Genomic DNA, 20,188 nt, shown 5'->3' with positions numbered 1-20,188 from the left:
GAAGTTATCATGTTTCAAATTATGTTGGCAGTCAAAGAAAGGTGAACCTGAGAATACACCGGATGAAATTTTGTCAATGGTCAAGTCCTTAGCTAGTCCGCCACATCGCATTCTTTTGTTTCTCCAACAGAGTAGCGTTGAGTGGTGCTCGTCATTGTGGTTGGATTCCATTCGTGAAATTGATCCGGCATTAAAACGGACCATAATTGTTGTCTCCAAATTTGATAACCGGCTCAAGGTAAGCACGAATTTATTGAGTGCTTTCAGTTAAATATATCAGTCATTTCCAGTCAAAGTGTGAACTCATCACAGGCAACCGGATGTCAGTAGCTTTCATATCAACATCTGCTTCTTGCATGTGCAAGTTAATCTAAATTTTTTGGATGCAGTATCATTGACTCGCTATGTTGTGGAGATATTCCTGATAAATTCATCAATTCTTCTACCAAGAATAGTTATCTAATGGAAAAAATTCAAACAAATTATTTTCTATCATAGACGGGATGAGTTCTGTTATTAAATCTGTATACTGATGAAAGCTTAATTACTTTTTGATCATCCACTTCTTTGGTCAATCTTGAAGAATCTATTACTTCAAGATTTACTGTGATTATGATTGTGTTAATATTTCAGGAGTTCAATGACCGTTGGGAAGTGGATCGTTATTTTGGTGCAAATGGGTACCTTGGAGAGAATACACAGCCGTTTTTTGTTGCCCTGCCAAAAGATAGGAACACAGTTCCCAATGAAGAGTTCCGTAGGCAAATATCACAGGTAGATGCAGAAGTATTGCACTATCTGCATGACAGTGTCAAAGGGGGTTTTAACGAGGAAAAGTACAAATCTTACATTGGTTTTGGTTGCCTCAGAGATTATTTGGAATCTGAGCTTCAAAAGAAATACAAAGAAGCTACTCCAACCACATTATCCTTGCTAGAGCGGCGCTATTCTGAAGTCACTGCTGATTTGGACAGAATAGAGACTAAAATACAGGCAACTTCCAACGTTGCTCATCTTCGGAGATCTGCCATGTTGCATGCTGCTTCTATATGCAATCATCTGGTCTATATTTATATGTGAAAAGCTCATATTTTTCTTTTGAGCCTTGTGCTCTTTTTGAATTTAAAATCTGGATTAGAAATTTAAATAGTGGTTGTTTTGTTATTGGTAAAGGGAGCAGTTCTTGACGGAGCTGCTGATCCTGCACCAGAGCAATGGGGAAAAACAACTGATGAGGAAAAATCGGAGAGTGGTTTAGGTGGTTGGCCAGGTGTTACAGAAGATGTAAAGCCTCCAAATGCTACCCTTCGTCTTTATGGTGGTGCTGCATTTGAAAGGGTGGTGCATGAGTTTCGATGTGCTACATATTCCGTGGAATGCCCTGCTGTATCAAGGGAAAAGGTATTTTTAAAGTAAGTAAAATTTTGGGAGAAGCCAGAAAATGAAATTTATTGTATTTATATGACAGGTAGCAAATATTTTACTTGCCCATGCTGGCCGAGGTGGGAATAGAGGTGTGGCAGAGGCAGCTGCAGAAATTGCACGTGCTGCAGCAAGATCATGGCTTGCTCCCCTTCTTGACTTAGCATGCGATCGGCTATCTTGTGTTTTAGGCAATCTATTTGATATTGCTGTTGAGAGAGATCGACACCATCCGTCTGTCGGTAAGACTCCATGTCTCTTTTTCGTTAAAGTCTCCTTCAATAAGAAATCTATAAAAATTGCCATTTTCAAATGCTATTTTAGTTTCCATTCGGTAAATTGAAGAGATCAGATTCATTAGCAATATGATCATTACTCAGTGCAGTCTTAGACTTTTAAGGATGACAATGACTAGGTGGATAATTATTGTAGTTGTACGTCGATAAAGTGATTGTTTTTCATTGGACAAGGTTTATATAAAATTATTATTATGGATACACTGTTACACTGTATTTGGCAATGGATCTTATCATAGCTGGACTACATTTGACACCACCTTTGCCCACTTGAAGGTTCGTTTAATGAAGGGGAGAGAGGGATTGCCAGGTTGCCACAGGCATGAAAGGGAAAAGAGAGAATGAAAGAGGGGCTAGGAGTCCAATCTAATTTCATTTCATTTTCTTCTCTGTGCAGACGCTTTGGGGTAATTTCTGTTGCAGGACAGAAATGTCAAAAAATTTAACTGGCTTTAGCGCTTAATTGATGTTCTTTGTTTAGTGTCCCTTTGTATTATGTAACTGTGCAAATTTCGTGAATGAGCCGTGAGTGAGATTACCATTATGGAAGATCTAGAATTCTTTCATCGTGAATGAGCCTCCACATTCCTTATTTGGTCCATAAACCTTCCAATTGCCTGATGAGTGTATGTTGTATTCGTCCCCTTGTACACGGCCTAATTTCTAGATTTAAGATGCATATTTACATGTAAGTATGAGGATGTATGTGGAAAAAAAGAAATGAGCTCGTGGATAGGATTCATTTTTTGTTTTTCAGGTGGTAAAAAATCTGGAGAAATTGATGGCTATGTTGCTTTTCATGCTGCTTTGAGGCACTCGTACAATTGCTTCATAAAGGATCTCGCTGAGCAGTGCAAACAAGTAGTTAGGTACCATCTTGATTCAGTAACAAGCCCGTATTCTCAGGTCTGCTACGAGGACTTCCGGGGGAGTTTCGATTCTGGTGTAAACTCAATTCATCGATTCAACCAAGCATCAGCTGGTTCATTTTGTCTTGAGCTATCTGATGGGGGTCGGCCTGCATTGCGCAAGGAAATTATGAATGACCAAGAAAACATACCCCCAGAAAAAGATGAAACCACACCAGGGAAAGTAGCTGAAGCTAGAGAAGGTCTTAAAGATTGCCAGATGACAGTGCCCGAGACTCCATCGCCTGATCAGCCATGTGATGGAAACTATCCGATCAAAAAGGAACTTGGACATTGCATTGAAGTTGGAGCAAGAAAACGCCAATCTAGAATCACAGGCAGTAACAGAAATTTGGATCCTTTGAAGGGCCAAGATGGTGGTAGCCTTCTATTTGGGAGTGGGGATGCTCGTTCCAAATCAGGATCAACTTATTTAGAGATATGTTCATCAGCTGCACAGCATTTTGCACGAATTCGTGAAATTCTGGTTGAGCGGAGTGTGGCATCAACTTTAAATTCGGGCTTTCTAACTCCTTGGTAGGTTAATATTCTTCTTTGTTATGAATCATCCTTGTCTATGTTAATGTTTATTGCAAATAGTATCTGAATGTGCTTCATGAAAAAAATGTACATGCCAAATAGTTGTTTCCTCTTGTGGTGTTGTCCACATCCAACCCACTAATCCATTAACGCTTAATATATGCCAATGATTTAATCAGAATCGGCTTATTAAAGATCGTCTTTCTAATTGTGCAGCCGTGAGCATCTTATGGTGGCGCTTGGATTGGATTTATTTGCTGTGAGTGATGAGAAATTCATGGAGATGTTTGTTGCACCTGGCGCAATTGATTCACTAGAAAAAGAAAGACTTTCCGTTCAGAAGCGTCAAAAAATACTGCATTCATGCTTGAACGAGTTCAAAAATATTGCCAGATCTCTTTAACAGAGATATATCATTTCACTTCCACAGAAACCTCTCGTTGATGGATTTGCATTCGACATTGACAAGACAAGGTGGAAATTCCTTCTTTTTTCACATTTTTTAGAAACTCATAGCTCTACCGGGATATTATTTTCTATGGAAGTGAGTGCCTTTCACTAATGCAAGTGCCATTACTTATCATATGGCTTGTTCTTTGTAACATTTAGTACAGAAATATACTGTGTTTCTTTCTGAAATGGTGAATGTCGTTGAAATGGTTGATATAATGAAAAATAAATTTATAAAATGAATGCTAGTAGTCCCCAAATTTTCATCTGTCATTCATTACCATCTTGACTACTGCATTATACCTAAACATCAATAATTTGCTTATTATTGGTAATCTATCTAAAAGAATGTCAACTATGTAACTGAATTTATTTCATGATGGCTCAAGTTTCTTCTTTGATACTTAATTCATATAACTTGAGTTTCTAAATTTCTTATTATTTCGTGTTGCTCGCTCGCTCGCCTAACTTATTGTCCCTACCTTCAATATAGACTAGTCGATTCTTTTTCTCGTTAAAGGATTAAGTTGGACAGAATAACATTAATATTAGGATTAGCCTCAATTTTAATGAAATACAAAATGAACATTGAATGAATGCACTCCAAGACGATATTAACGATTAAGGATAGGAAAAATTTTTTTTTTTTTTTTTTTTTTTAATGGAAGAAGCCGAAGGGGTTTTCGAACCTGTAGTAACGAGTCGTAAGAAAGATGACCAGACCATTCTTTCCTCCTAAGGGGGGGATGATGAAATCTTTATACCAAATATAGCTTTTGAGAATTTCAATTAAATAGAAAATTAATAGGTTGAAAATAAGTCATAGAACAGGTTCGAATTGACCTAATATGGAATTTATTAATGTGACGGCCACTTTCAAAATGAGAAGAAAAGAAATTTGTCTGTCAATATTTTTACATTTAAATGAATCTTTTAACCATTCAATAGAGTTTCTGGTGAGAGTTGGTAACTTCCACATATGTTACTCCTAATGAGATTAATTAAAATAATTCTTAAAATATTTAATTGCAATATATATAAAAGAGATATTAATAATCTGACTGTATCAGCACGCGCAGTGACTGTCCAAGAATTAATTAATTATAATTAACAAGTTTTTAATTAATAATCTCATTTTAAGTAAAAACAAAGTCACTTCAGCTTATCTTAAAATATTATTTCAGTGACTTTGCTGCGGACAGTACCAACCCCATGTGAGGAAACTTCGAGGGATGTCACCTAACTTTAATATGTTTTGATTTGATAATTAACCTTATATTTTTATTTTAATTCGACAATGCAATACGTGTCTTTATTACTAAAACTGATAGAGTTAATGAAGTGGCTTAAGGATTTTGTTATATTTATAAATTACGTGGCATGCACGTGATGGAGTGGATTCCACATTGGCTAATTCGGCATTGATTATTCCATTGGATTGTGCCTGTTAAATTAAGTAACATCGTGCAACCTCTTATTGGACTTATACTATGGCCCGCTTTAACGGCCCATCATGGCGCATTTTCTTCCATCTATATATATGCGATATCATTTCATAATCAAGGTAAGTAATTTAACCCTAGCCAAAGACCCCTCTGCCTCTGTCGCGCTTATATTAAATCATTTCCATCCATTGACTTGATTGTCGAAGTGCAAATAGTCGTGAAGCATTTTTTCTCGATCGGTGGCCTTTGCATTTTAACGGGGTGTTTCAGTATGTGGGTAATATATGTGGAGGGAGGGTGAACGAGATTTTGTTAGCGCATTTTTTAGATCAACAGATTCGTTACCCAATTTATGCTTCCAGCAAATCAATTTTTCTTGGGATACTAAAAAATGTGTTGCCAAATTCCTTTTTTATTTTTATTTTTTATGAAAATGAATCTTCTATTCTGGTTAGTGATATGTATGTTAGACCTATTTCTGTAATCGAGAACATCAATGCTCATTGGATAATGCTACATGTATCGAATATTTTACCTAATCATTTATCTACTACTCACAATAGAAGATGGGGGCTACGACTCGACATTATTTAATACACGCGGGGCCCGCGTGTTATGTGAGGGGGGGACACGATTCGGTAGTCCCCCCTCTGTACATACATTTTAATCCATGCTCATTATATGTTAAGCTCCGGTAATGTGTCATAGAAATTCATTGGTGAATTTTAAACTTAATTCAGATGTTGAGGCCCACTATAAGTTTATTCTAACAGAAAGAGCGAAACTTTATCAATTCATTGATTTGTGTTGATTTTTGATCGAGGCTCCACATTTCACGCTCGTTATTCTAATTGCCTCATCTCCGATAACTTGTCAACTAATTTGTGTTTTTTTTTATTTTTTATAATTTCAGATATATTTGAGGCCAAGTTGAAGATAGAACCTTGTAATTAGGCTCTTTTTGGAATTAATTAATACTAGAGGACTTAGTGGGTATTAATTAAGATAATACACCAATTAGAGGGAGCAATAATGAAGTTAGGATTTACTTTTTCCAGCACCCAAAAAAAAAAAAAAAAAAAGAAAAAGAAAAAGAAAAAGAAAAAGAAAAAAAGCCAAAATCAATGCCAACTAATATATACATTTACCTAACACATTTAACTTTTCCAGGTTAAAAAGATGGGAAAATTGCACTAATTGTCACTAATCTATTGTTCAAAGAACGAGTTGGCCTCTACCTTTGAAAATGAGTAACCAGGTTTACAACCCTTTTACTAGAGTTACATAATAAGTTCTCACTAAAGAAAACATATCAAATTGTTGTTAAAATCTTATGTGGTCTTCATATGTCTAATTTTATAAAGATATATTTGATTTTTTTTTAGCTTGGATTCACGCTTAGAAATTTAAAGTGATTTGTATGTAATGATTTAAGAGTAAACTTTGTTCACGATACTATACTTTTAATTTAGTTTAATCAGGTAATTGTACTTCAATTTGTTTAATGTGTGATTATACTTTATTATTATTTCAATTGGGTAGTCACATTTTGATTTGATTTCAATCTAAAATTATGCATTAATTAGATTTCAAATAAGGTAACTTTGTGCAATTGCACCGACGACAATCGATGACGTTACAACTAAAGAATGATGGTAATTACAGATAATGGTTAGTTGTTGACTTGAAATAAGTACAACTTCATTGAAATAAATAGTGAACATCATTCATTGACCAATATAACATCAATTTTTATACGTTCATGTGATGAAATTATATAGAAATGCCTAATTGAAATCAACTTAACATATAGTTATCTAACTAAACAAAATAGAATTGCAATTACTCGAATGAAATAGAGTAAAAGCATAGTTATCGAGAATGGAATTTGACTAATAAATTTACAAAGATTGGACTGTTCTAGAATTGAGGACTGATAACGAGGATAAAATAATGGGATTAACTTGTTACTGGACAATAGATTGAGGACCAATAGTGAAATTTTCCCTTAAAAAGGATTGACGTTGGAGAAAAGGAGTTTGAAAAGTTGACCGTGATTGAAAATGCATACATGAAACAGGGTAGTAAATTCATAACAATTTGAGTAAGTAACCATTATTTTTTATTTATATAGAAGAATGGACAGTAGGGGTACGGAAAGTAGGTGGTTTGTTAATTTTTCTGCAATATAAATATAGGTAACGCACTGATATATACAAGTTTACTTATTGAAAATCTTCCTCTAATGTCGACCTTTAACACAAGCATCAATGTGGGCTCCATTATATGAGTCTAAGGCTTCAGTAGGAATGTCAATTTGGTTTGTCGATTCAGGCTGTCCATGACTTGGCCCGGCTCAAGGCTTGGTAGGATTGGGCCCCATATTGGGGCTTAGGCCCCTGTGATTTAGTTCTTATCTTTGTACCCTATTAGGTTGTGTCTGTATATATATAGTGTGCTTTGCACTTGCTATCACCTTGGCTACTAAACTTTAATTTGTTATGGATCCATCACATAACTTTATAAAATGTGTCAATCAAGTCACCTAGTTAATCAGCAGTCTATTCAATAAGTAGAAAAGGAGGGCCGAGGGATATCTTGGCATAGCAAATCCAAAAGAATTGTGCTTACTTGCACAGTTTATCACATATAAATGGCGAGAAATAGGAAAATTTTTGAAGATCTTAGACTGCACATTGATAGCATAGTGAGATCAATCCAAACATGTGTATATAAAATCATTTTTTTTTTTTTTTTTTTTCCCCTTTTTTTTTTTTTTTTTTTTTTATCAAATCACTATTTGGGTAAAAAAGAAGAAAATAGATTTAGAGGAAAACATCGAAAATGTGACACTTAGAACTAAAAGTATAATATTAAAAAATTAATTAATTACGATTTACGAGAAATGATAGTTACAGAATAGAGGAAGATAGTGTTCTCATGTACCCTTTTCATGGTTTACGTCGTTATGCGTCTTGTCATAAATTTTGTTGAATAATCATATTCATCATTATAATTTCAAAATTAGCAAATAAAAAATTATATTATTTTATTCAATGTATTAAAATACATCACATCTTCAATAAACGACGAATTTGAGAACTCGTGATGAAATGTTGACATCCCCAATCCCAATCCCAATCTCAATCTCAATCACACCACATTCTTCTTTGGCAGAGAAGGGGCTCTGAAGTCAATGATCAAATGTATTCATCTTAAAATTCACCCCACCCTGTCTGTCTACTTGATGCTCATGCCCAAAAATTCCCAACCCCACCATTGCATTTGGCCCCCACTTGCCCCACCCCCCCTCTCTCTCTCTCTCAACTTAATTTCTACAAATTCTCTTATTTTTCAATTAGATCATAGATTATTCTCTCTTTACCTCATTTAGATGACATTTTTAAGTGTTAATCTCATATTAAGCCCCAGTAGGTTCAGTTAAAAAAAGTTGATTAAAATCTAAATCAAAGTCAATAATGAATTTTAACTACACATTTTATACGATTCACAACTGTTCAACCATATATTGCATTAATTTTTATAAAAATGTATTAAAATTTTGCTTTGTTCTAAACCAAATAAGGGACTAAATAAGACTCGTATTCTACAAATAAAATAGCTTATCAATTAATGTCACTTAATTATTTTATGAATTACTTTCATTATTTTATATAAATTGTCTACCACTAAAGAGAAATGTTATTCATGATGAACTACAATCCATGTGACAATAGCCCTTGTTGAATGAATTTGGGATATGATTGTTGGCAATCACCATTGTTGATGAATAACATTGTTTGCTACGAAACACTGGGAGGTTGTTCAAAAAGTTAAGAGCTTTTTTTGGTTTGTGTTTCAATTTTTATTTTTATTAAATGCATACATGAAACAGGGTAGTAAATTCATAACAATTTGAGTAAGTAACCATTATTTTTTATTTATATAGAAGAATGGACAGTAGGGGTACGGAAAGTAGGTGGTTTGTTAATTTTTCTGCAATATAAATATAGGTAACGCACTGATATATACAAGTTTACTTATTGAAAATCTTCCTCTAATGTCGACCTTTAACACAAGCATCAATGTGGGCTCCATTATATGAGTCTAAGGCTTCAGTAGGAATGTCAATTTGGTTTGTCGATTCAGGCTGTCCATGACTTGGCCCGGCTCAAGGCTTGGTAGGATTGGGCCCCATATTGGGGCTTAGGCCCCTGTGGTTCGACGACCGCATTGGTTAGCTCATGTCACTGGCCATTTTCGACCCGACCCTTAAATTAAAAAAAAAAAAAAAAAGGAAAAGAAAAGAAAAGAAAAGAAAAGAATGATGATAAAAGGCAGCAACACACTACCTGTAACGAGCAGCTAATAAAAAAACAAAAATGCAAAAAAAGTGAGCTGACTCGACTCGATAAGGTTCGAACCGAAAGTTTAGATTGAGCTTAGATTTTTTTGACTGAGCAATTAAAGCTCAACTTTGCATGGGCTAAAAAAAGGCGAAATTATTTTTACTTTAGACGAATTCGAGCCTCAAGTTTCGGTTCGTAAACCTACTCGACTCGACTCGTTGACATTCTTAGGCTTCGGTTTAATACTTGCTTCCATGTATAATTGGATTTGAGCGGTTTCTTCGGTTATTAATATTATGTGACAATACTAAATCCCAATTTTTTACTTAGAACAATTTTGGCTTGACTCTTTTGCTTAGTTATTGGTCGTGTCATAACATGTGCTTGATGATTATTGATAGTGGATTTAGAAATTCTACTTGAGTGGACCTCTTTGTATAGAGTTGATTTTGATGTATTACATTCTGATATATATTTCTCTCGATGAATTAGATGGTTATTTGATATATAGAAACTCCCACTATGGATATATTTATTATCATGCAAATGAATAATGAGAGATTCGAATAAGGAGCGTTTAGGACATTTGGTTCCCCACTTTCTTAATTTCCAATTGATGGGAGTTTCATTCCCACTTTTTTTTTTTTTTTTTTTTTAATTTTATTTTATCAAATCACTATTTTGGTAATAAAGAAGAAAATAGATTTAGAGGAGAACATCGAACATGTGACACTTAGAACTAAAAGTATAATATTAAAAAATTAATTAATTACGATTTACGAGAAATGATAGTTACAGAATAGAGGAAAATAGTGTTCTCATGTACTCTTTTCATGGTTTACGTCGTTATGCGTCTTGTCATAAATTTTGTTGAATAATCATATTCATCATTAAAATTTCAAAATTAGCAAATAAAAAATTATATTATTTTATTCAATGTATTAAAATACATCACATCTTCAATAAACGACGAATTTGAGAACTCGTGATGAAATGTTGACATCCCCAATCCCAATCCCAATCCCAATCTCAATCACACCACATTCTTCTTTGGCAGAGAAGGGGCAGCCTTAAGGCTCTGAAGTCAATGATCAAATGCATTCATCTTAAAATTCACCCCACCCTGTCTGTCTACTTGATGCTCATGCCCAAAAATTCCCAACCCCACCATTGCATTTGGCCCCCACTTGCCCCACCCCCCCTCTCTCTCTCTCTCAACTTAATTTCTACAAATTCTCTTATTTTTCAATTAGATCATAGATTATTCTCTCTTTACCTCATTTAGATGACATTTTTAAGTGTTAATCTCATATTAAGCCCCAGTAGGTTCAGTTAAAAAAAGTTGATTAAAATCTAAATCAAAGTCAATAATGAATTTTAACTACACATTTTATACGATTCACAACTGTTCAACCATATATTGCATTAATTTTTATAAAAATGTATTAAAATTTTGCTTTGTTCTAAACCAAATAAGGGACTAAATAAGACTCGTATTCTACAAATAAAATAGCTTATCAATTAATGTCACTTAATTATTTTATGAATTACTGTTTATCGTCAATCTTGATGAATAACATTATTCTTTATTTTTTCAAGTTAAAGTTATAAAAAAAGGTCAGGTCATAACTTTTTCAGCAGAAAAAAGGGACAAATTTTCTTGACGCTGCAACAAGAAGAATGAACAGTTCATTCATGAATCAAGTTCGTATTCTATGAAGATTCTATGAGTTTATACATGCTTTCTAATCTTTATCAGTGGAGAATAAATGCACTAAAAAACTGGGAAAAATCCATGAATCTTATTGCGTCAGTATCAAGCATATATGCACTTAAAACATAGGAAAAAGGTACAAATTCTAATGGCTACATTTTTCCCTTTAAAAAAAAAATTCCTTGGATCAAATTCATTTTATTAGCAGATTATTAATTTATAGTGTGTGTTTGGATAAAATTATTAATAACTTTTAAAGAAGAGAATGGTAATGGTAGGTCTTAATAAATGCATGGATAATAAATGAATAGTAGGTGCTAATAAGTTTAGCCAAACATATCTATAGTATTGTTATATTCATGTCTTTGTTTGTTGAATTGAGATTTACTATCCAAAATTGACTATCCAACCTGTTGTCAATCAATGATTCATTGATATATCATTTTACACCTATTTTTAAGCACAAGTATGCGTGAGAGAAAAAGTTAGATATATTAATTTAAAGTGATATGTCAATGAATTATTGGGTGGACATCAAATCACAACTCTTGTTTGTTTATGTTTTAGGGAGAGAGATATAGGCATGTGTACACCTAAATCTTAAGTTCCCGAGGTGTATGTTGCACACATTGTTAGACGATCGTGCACAATAATTATTTTTGACACTTGCATAGCGAACTCTCCCACCCATGTGACGCAACAAGATTCCTAGACATGAGGTTTAAAGCCTAAATTATTGAAAGTGGACTAATAGTGTCAACATATACAATTATAGTTGCAAGCTTGCTATCTAGAATTTATTGTGCGTTTACTTGCGTTTAAGCTTGTCGACCGGTGAGAGGGGGAAGGCTACCGAGGGGCCGCGTGGGTGGTTTGTTTCAAGTTGTTTTACTTAACCAAGAAGTGTATTTTTCAAGGTGGGACTACTCAAATTTAGTAGTAATGGAACTTTGTTTGAGCAGTGATGATTGGGTTGACATGGATCCAAGATAAGCTTTTGAATATTTTCAATTTCCACACCCCAATGAGAGTGTTACACCCCATATTCCAATGATTTATTATTAGACCCATTCATCGTATAATTATGATGTATAAATTTGACTTGTAATAAAAGCTGTAATTTGCTTTTATTTTTTGAAAATAAGTTGAAGCACTCAATCAATGGGTAGTTTGACTTGAAATGGAAACTCTAGGATAAGAATTAAATGTTCAAGAGATTGACTGAAGGCAGAGATAAAGCAACCACTTTTTTCCCATTTTCCTTTGTTTCCTTGCTTTTGGCTCAATAGTCAACCAACTCAAATTGCGAATGATCTTGCAAAATTTCTAATTGATTTTTCAAAATTTCTTCACGATTCAGATTACAGTTGTTCTTGCAGAAAGAGTTAATTTAATGAATGAAAAGGGTTCTTGTTTTCTTGGAACAATCACAGGGCGGATATATCGGGAACTAATGAACTTCTGTCACTGATTTGCTTATCGTTAAAAATATCTTATCATTCAATATTGATTTACAAGGGATAATTTATGTTACAACACTATAATTTTTTAGAAGTAGATTCTTATCAATCAGTCATCTAAGATATGTTTTGTTGCGTTTTCTTTTATTATATATATTTTTTCTTTTCATATTTTCACACATGGATGGCCACATATGCGCACGTTAGATTTAACAGCCAACACATCATTTTCTATTAAGTTGTCTTACGATACCCAAATGGAGTCATTTGATTGCTTCTAAATTGAAGTATATCGACCTAATGTCTGTAAATCAAAGTTCAATGACCAATTTGCAATTGGAGTGAAAAGTTAGGTGACTGCCAATACAATTAAACATATATAAAAGTTGAATCAAGAAATGCTGACTGCTGCCTGCTCACAAACCAACTCTTGTTGTTGAAGAGTTAGGGCCCGTTTGCCCTGGTTTTTATTTTTGCTTCGTAGTAAAAAAGCTAACATAATCTTTGTTTGTAAACTAATTTTCGAAAGAGCTTCATATTCGAAAAGTATTTCTAGAGAAAATCACATTGAACCAACCTCCTTTAAAAACTCTTCTAGCTAAAAGAAACACTTTCATCGAATTAGCCAAACACTTCAATAGCACTGATTCTGGGTCTCAAAAGCTTTTGACTTTTCAAAAGTAATGTCAAACGGGCCATTAATACCAGAAAGCAACATTTACATTATTACATAAGATTTCATTACAATATAACGCAACACAAACAAATAAGAAAACCCGGGCGAAAAAACCAAAAAGTTATCCGTAGTTTGCCAGAACAACCAGATATAATATTTACTTCATGGGATCATGGTTTATGACAAATGTAAACGAGTTTACAGGAAACTAAATCCATTCTTAAATTTCTGAAAATGACTTGACTGTCTTGAACCCGTGATTCTCGGGAAGGGGTCCATTTCCGGGCCGGATAGAAATGATCACGTCCAGCCCTGAAACATAATAGCAAAAGATGAATTTACAACAAATCTTGGTAAAATCTGTTTCTAACTGAACTGTAGAAAAACTGTTTACTTCTTGCATCAACAGATTAGAGCATGTTTGGAAAGTGAATATACTTTAATCACTTCTGGCCAAACATATTTTTTGTCCATACATTCATAGGATCCACAACTACTTCCAACTTAATTCATAAAAGCTTTATGAAAAAGAATTTGAAACCAGCAAACTACCTGCTGATTTTGCAGCTGTAGCTTCTTGATAGACATCGGTGACAAATAGAATCTCCGATGGATTATCTACTCCAAGGGATTCCGTGATTTCAACGTAACTTTTTGATTCTTTCTTATTCCTGCAGGCAACAGAGAAGTTTTACCAAATTTCATAATATAGGACAGATTTTCGGACAATAGACAAAGAAACAATTTCAAGCTTTGAGTATTTTCATGAAAGTATAAAGTTTACCCCACTGTAGTATCGAAGAACCCGCACAAGTATTTTCGCAGGTCCCCATAATTTGTATTACCAAACAAGAGCCTTTGTGCCAATCTGCTGCCACTGGAATATATATACACCTGATGGGGGCAAAGAGACAAATGGTTAAATGAACAAAGATTATAAGTTCTTTTGGCATCCTTTTCGAGCAATTTGGTGCACAATAATTAAAATGGAGAAAAGAACACTTCGGGAAGGCTTCCTGTGTCAAAAATAAAAGCTAGACCTAATCTACTCATCGACACCTGGTGCAGCTTCTTTGAATAATGAATGTTTAGATTTTTCATTTTTCTGATTAGTTGGGCCATAGTCAGTGAGCAGGTCTTACGACACCTTTCAGTTATACTGATGGAGCTACAGTTTCCAAAAAGAAATTTGCAGGCTCTACAAACAAGTTGGAAGTGAAGTTAACCTTGATTCCCAGGGCATGCCACTTTTCCAGAGCTTCAGGTACATCATCAAACACGACTGACTCTATCTCATTTCTCTGAAATCCTGTCCGCCATATGTGACCCTGCATGAGAGGAAGTTAAAATGAAGAGTTTACAAAGGTTAAATGCGCTTCACCTGAAACTTTCCTAGAATGAAAGAGAAATTATTCTTTTTAACAATGACCAGGCTTACTTGTAATTGCTTCAAGGATGTAATTTTGCGGTCAGCTTTGATCATTGCCTCCACATTAGCAACCAAAGCTGCAATCACCTCCTCTTTCCCTACATCAGAGGGGATGGGAACTGCACCAGAGACACCATTTTCTAGATCTTCTTGAACCTGCAAGAGGAAAATCCATAAGAAATGAAATCCTCAACCATTCAACAAGTGGAATTGCTTGATGAATAATATATTTTGACATTTTTTTCTTGCACATATTTTACTGAGCTTGGAAAAGAAGCTCCAGAAACATGTATTAAGAGTAGATCACATTACAAAACTCACAGTTCTAAATAAATAAAAAATAAAAAAAGACCGGATAATATGCACAAGACACTGAGCTCTGAAGTAGTTAGCATCTTTCAAACTGAACCAATATTAGTGATACAACAGAAGTGAGGCAATATAGACCCTCTTTCCAATTTGTAGTCAACCAATGTTTAATATATTTAGTGTTTTCTCAGGGACCAGAAAGTGAATTCACTTATTTTTGTGCACAAATTTCTCATATGCTAACGCTAATTGTCAAATAGGCATGCAAAATTACAATTTAGAGCAAAATAAAAAGTATGAATTTTTTCACTGGCATGTTTAAAAGATAGAAAAGGCATAATCTTTTCAGAAAGTAAATCCAAAAGGGTATCCTAAATGGTTTACTTGAGCTTTCAGTAGCTTAATATCATCTTGAGTTTCTGCCTCATCATACGTCAGTTCTAGATGCCTCCCCACATTCTCACGAGCATATGGAAAGAGAATCTCTGTAACAAACGATATGGGAGTGGTGGTTCCCTCAATGTCCAATATAACGCAGCGCTGTAACAAAATGATTTAGACAAAATTAAAATACACAATAAGCCTGAACCCAGAGATTTCTAGCGCAATCGAGATTAGCGTGAAACTTACTCTTGATGGCTCAATGCCGTTATTTGAAGAAAGAATCCCTGCCTTAGTAGAAACGTTTCCATTCCAACCTATAACTCTATCGGAACTATGAATCGGACCATGAGAAGGAGTTGACCAGTTTAATCCTAATTGATGGAGTTTAATTGCAGCATCAAAGAGATAGTGGTAACATTCAGCCTGGAAGAATAAGTTGTCAATTGAAATGATAACATGTCATAATAACAATGATAATAATAAAGCTAACTAGTCTCTGATACTCCAGCACAAGTGACACAAGGGATGAACAGAAGCATTGAACGTACTGTTATTTCAATCAAGGCAAAATACTTCTTGTCATAATTGTGGACAATCAAAAGACTACTAAGCTAACAACCTCAGCAATGATAAAATTAGCTAACAGAACCCAAAAGCAAGAATTCAGGTCTTTGATCTTAAATGGTATCCCCAACTGCCCAAGAATTCTCTGCTTAGTAGACTTTCAGGCCGCCAGATGAGCGTTTAAGGATTGAAGGGAAAAGAGATAATATGGTACTAAGTCTGCAGTATATCCACTCATGATTACTATCTAGATATAAATAAAAGAAATTTGACACCCAAACCGAAGCTTAATATTGGAGAGAAGTTTGAAAAGATTAGATAAGTTTTGGAAAGATATCAAGAGTGAAACTCATTCAATCACCAGAGAGAAGACAAAAATTCAATATTCTTAGAAAAATCAAGGTTATATACTATAAGCTTCCATGTACCTGAGTTTTAGCACTGATCCAAGAATCACCCCATATGTATATTCCATGGTTCCGGACAAGCACAGCAGTAGTTTTTGGGTATGCTTTGATCTGCAAAACAAGGATTAAAAATTACTCTGTGGAAAAATGTCATTACTGGACATGGAAACGTGGTCTCCAAAAGTCTTTAAAGACCAAATTATAAAACCGTTAGTTTTGTATGGTGATAATTATTTTGTTCAATCATTCTCCTCCATTTCTTTTGCAATCATCACATTCTGCCAGCTTTCCTTTTTTTTTTTTTTTTGCAATTCTTCTTTATCTCAAGCAAACAGCCACTAACACACTGCATCAAGGATCTCATCTTCAAACTTAGCTTCAAGTATCGTATTGGTGGAAACTGGCATTTTTATTTTAATTGTTTAGAATTGTCCTTTTCAATGTGTTACTTCTCCCTTATAATGTTTATTAACAATGTAAATAGCACTGGCATTCAGGGCGAGAAACAGATGCATCAACATTAGGAAATAAATTATACACCATAAAATGTAAAAAAAATGAAATTGGCAAAATAATATATTTGCTTCCACATTTTTCTATGGCCAGTTGAGTGGAGGCAAAAGTAATAGAGATACTGAGACCGCCACTGGAATTAGTAGTACAAGATTTTTGTGGCATGGAATCAGTCATTCCTCAAATAAATGTTAGGCCTTGATGATCATTGCACCAAGAAAATGTTCAAATAACCAATAAATTACAGAGCACTTCAGCAACATCTTGTAGAGTATTTTGAAAGTGATGGTACAGATCCACAAATAATAACAAGCTTGGTAAAAAAAAAAAAAAAGCATGCATCAAAAGAGTTGCAATAATTCCAACCTGTCCGACCCTATGAATAAATTGTTGGGAAGCCTGCATGCATTCATATCTTCATTTGAAGTGTAAGGATGATGGTATATGCCAAAATTTTGCTAGATAAGGATTTGTGCATTAGTATGGGGTTGTTGAAATGTAGATCCCACAACTGTCAGCTTTCCATCTTATCCACAATTTAATGTAAAAAATTCTTACTGTTCCTCAGAAAAATATTAAGTCCTCACGCCTACACGCATCCATGTGCACTCTTGTGCAAACACTCACATTTAGGCATGTGGATGAAAGAGAATGAAGAAACCGTACTGCTTCGGTAAGAGATTCTGTGAGCTCTCTCTCATGGGCAGTATTCTCTATAATCGGGACCACGAGCTCATCATAATAACCATGCCCTTGAATTCCTTTGATCATTTCCATATGAGTAATCTGTAAATTGAGGAAAGTGGCACCACAAGAAAGCTCAGGAGATATTACCATAAAACATAAAAATCTAGACAACTTTTACGTCACAACTAAATAAGTCAATTTTGCTATGAAAAAATGTTACTAGGAGCAGGGGACTAAGAATCTGTGAGAGGGTGATGCTTTTCCTTTACAATATTCAGACCTTGTAAAGTCTATGGGGAAAATTTTAATTTTCTAGATTCAAAATTTCAAATAAGAATCTATAATTGGATGCAAATGCACCACTACACTAATTTCTGTACTTCTAGAACAAACTTCATAAACTTTCTTCAGTACGGAAACATTTAGTATGGTGTGAGCTCTCTGAACAAGCTTCAGTCCCATCCTGTTTCTCTCTTGAATATGAAATCCCTGTTAATGCTTACTCTGATAAATCTCTTTAAATATGACCCAACTCAGCCATTAGAAACCAGTGAAAAAAGTTATATAATAAATAAATAAAACAAATGGAGGAATAGCATCAACACATTCTACTATGATATTCTTAAATTACTTCATTTATCCACAAACATATCATCTGTATTTATAATCATCCAAAAACTAGTATCAGATACACCTGAAAAAGAAACAAAAAGAAAAATGTCCATTCCTATACTAATAATTAAAGAACCTCGAAGGATATGTGAAGGATCATGTAAGAGGACTGTGGAATTGGACTTTATCCTTGCTATCTATTGAACAGCCAAGTTAACATATGTACCCGAAATTCTTTTGATAATGGGCTGATCATAGTTACGAGGCAAGATTCCATTCCATGACTGTGGATGACGGCACCTGCATTACGCATCTCATATGCCTGCGAAACAGGATGAGCATTACTCTTAACACAAATTTTACCCAGAAATTAAAAAAATTGGCAAATTAAGATCCTCCTTATGTGCAGATTCTTTACTGAAGTCCTATCACAGTGATTTCATTTTCACCAGTAACTGTCAGTTGTCCCAAAAAAATAGCTCAAAATAGTTATAAACCTATTTATCCAAATACCAGAACAATAAAACCTGCTATAGTAGTCAAACTTCATACTTCTTAAGATGTGAATACTTATACTAGTCACCAATTTAGAGAAGACTTTAATTTTACATCAATATCATTTCGGCCTTATAAATGGAATTTTCAGTGAGAGCAATCGTGGCAATGACAAACAGCAGAACTTAAATATACAATCCAAATACTCAAACTCAGTATGATCAAACCCCCAAACCCCAAAATTTGGAGGCAACCAAAAGACGGGGCTGAATACATGTAAAATACACCTTCATGAACAGGGGAGCGCAATCAGAACATTTGGGAGGTTTATGAGGCCATGGCTTTACCAATGGTTCAGACAAAACAGATCCATTTGGTGACAGCACATACATATCTTCATCGACCATTCTTTCCTTCTGCACACCTACAAAACACCCACAAAAACCCAGTTTTCATTCACAAAATCCGAAAAAAATAAAACAAAACAAAAAATTAGCGTTATTGACCAATAAAACACACCAAATGTAACATGTACCTGAGGGAGACATGACAATAAGTTGTTGGGGTTTCGGAATTGAGTCATCATGGACTTTGATGGTGATGCTGCCACCAGTCCCAGAAACCCAACCCAGGTGGTAGAACTGGCGGCACAGCTCTGAAATAAGGGCTTTTGTTTCTTTTATTTTATGGCTCTCTAAATATGCCTGTGGTGGTGTGGCCATTTTCACAATTCCGTTTACGGCAAGTGGGACTGCTGGAGCTGCAGCCATGGTGTATGTATACGTATATATGTGTGTGTTTCGTTGGCGTGGAAAGGAAATTGATTCTTTTCTGGCTTTTCAATGTAGAAATTGATTGCGTTTGCTCAGCGATGAGTCAAGACTGGATTTTTATTGGGCCATTTGGGATTAATTGTAATTAATACTGTTTTATTACAGTGTTTAGACTTTTAGCGTGCCAAATCTGAGTTCTTGAATGGCTTTAGCTTTATCATTTTCACACGATACGTCTTCAATATTTTTCTTAATAACGATTTTTTTCCCCAAAAATTACGTTAAAAAATAACAATATATATATATATATATATATTTTTTTTTTTTTTAACTTCTCGTACTTTTAAATAAACAAAATTAAAAAAAAATAAATAAGATTCAATAGTGAGCACCGTCTCTTTTCTCCATGATGGAGTATTTGCAAGAGGCAGGATGATTTTCTTCCATGCAGGGATTAGCAGCACTCGGCAAGCCTTGGTGGCCATCCTGTTGGTTTCGTAATTTTTTTTTTCCCCTTATATTGGGCTGTCGTTTAAGCGGCTGTCCATGCTCATCTGAATTCGTTCATATTAACCTGAATTCTTGAATCAGTTATTGCTTCCATGAAAGGGTGCTTAGTCTGTAAACTTTTACTGTTGTCAGTTTAAAATGTGGCACGATTCGATTTCCCATGAAACATTCTGGGCCATTACTTGTACTTGAGTTTGTTTCAACTGGTTTCTCTGTGGATACCATGTTATTTCCAACATTAGTGG

At 34.5% G+C, this 20,188-nt stretch overlaps 2 protein-coding genes across 3 annotated transcripts; one reads left to right on the top strand and one right to left on the bottom strand.

Annotated features, from left to right (window-relative positions):
• The first annotated feature begins 27 nt into the window (after window positions 1-27).
• On the top strand, window positions 28-3,855 carry LOC111380395 (dynamin-related protein 5A). The gene is made up of 6 exons (XM_023003951.1): window positions 28-238; window positions 634-1,062; window positions 1,174-1,401; window positions 1,469-1,664; window positions 2,476-3,163; window positions 3,383-3,855. Exons 1-6 carry the CDS (start codon window positions 77-79, stop codon window positions 3,567-3,569), a joined length of 1,890 nt encoding a protein of 629 aa, XP_022859719.1. The 5' UTR covers window positions 28-76; the 3' UTR covers window positions 3,570-3,855.
• A 9,393-nt stretch (window positions 3,856-13,248) lies between these two features.
• LOC111380407 (probable bifunctional methylthioribulose-1-phosphate dehydratase/enolase-phosphatase E1 1) lies at window positions 13,249-19,572 on the bottom strand. 2 transcript variants are annotated; one of them, XM_023003965.1, is made up of 12 exons: window positions 19,196-19,572; window positions 18,948-19,084; window positions 18,392-18,487; window positions 17,533-17,652; window positions 16,375-16,464; window positions 15,629-15,805; window positions 15,383-15,538; window positions 14,699-14,845; window positions 14,487-14,588; window positions 14,045-14,154; window positions 13,813-13,931; window positions 13,249-13,572 (listed from the first exon to the last, which is right to left on the bottom strand). In XM_023003965.1, the coding sequence occupies exons 1-12, from the start codon at window positions 19,428-19,430 to the stop codon at window positions 13,481-13,483; spliced, it is 1,581 nt and encodes a 526-aa protein (XP_022859733.1). In that variant the 5' UTR covers window positions 19,431-19,572; the 3' UTR covers window positions 13,249-13,480. The 2 variants fall into 2 exon arrangements, with proteins under 2 accessions (XP_022859733.1, XP_022859734.1); XM_023003966.1 differs by having other exon boundaries at window positions 19,008-19,084.
• Window positions 19,573-20,188: the final 616 nt, after the last annotated feature.

Source organism: Olea europaea, unplaced genomic scaffold, assembly GCF_002742605.1.
Source record: "Olea europaea var. sylvestris unplaced genomic scaffold, O_europaea_v1 scaffold2137, whole genome shotgun sequence".
Taxonomy (NCBI): Eukaryota; Viridiplantae; Streptophyta; class Magnoliopsida; order Lamiales; family Oleaceae; genus Olea; species Olea europaea.
The sequence above is the reverse complement of the archived record's forward strand: the minus strand, read 5'-3'. Positions and strand labels throughout refer to the sequence as shown.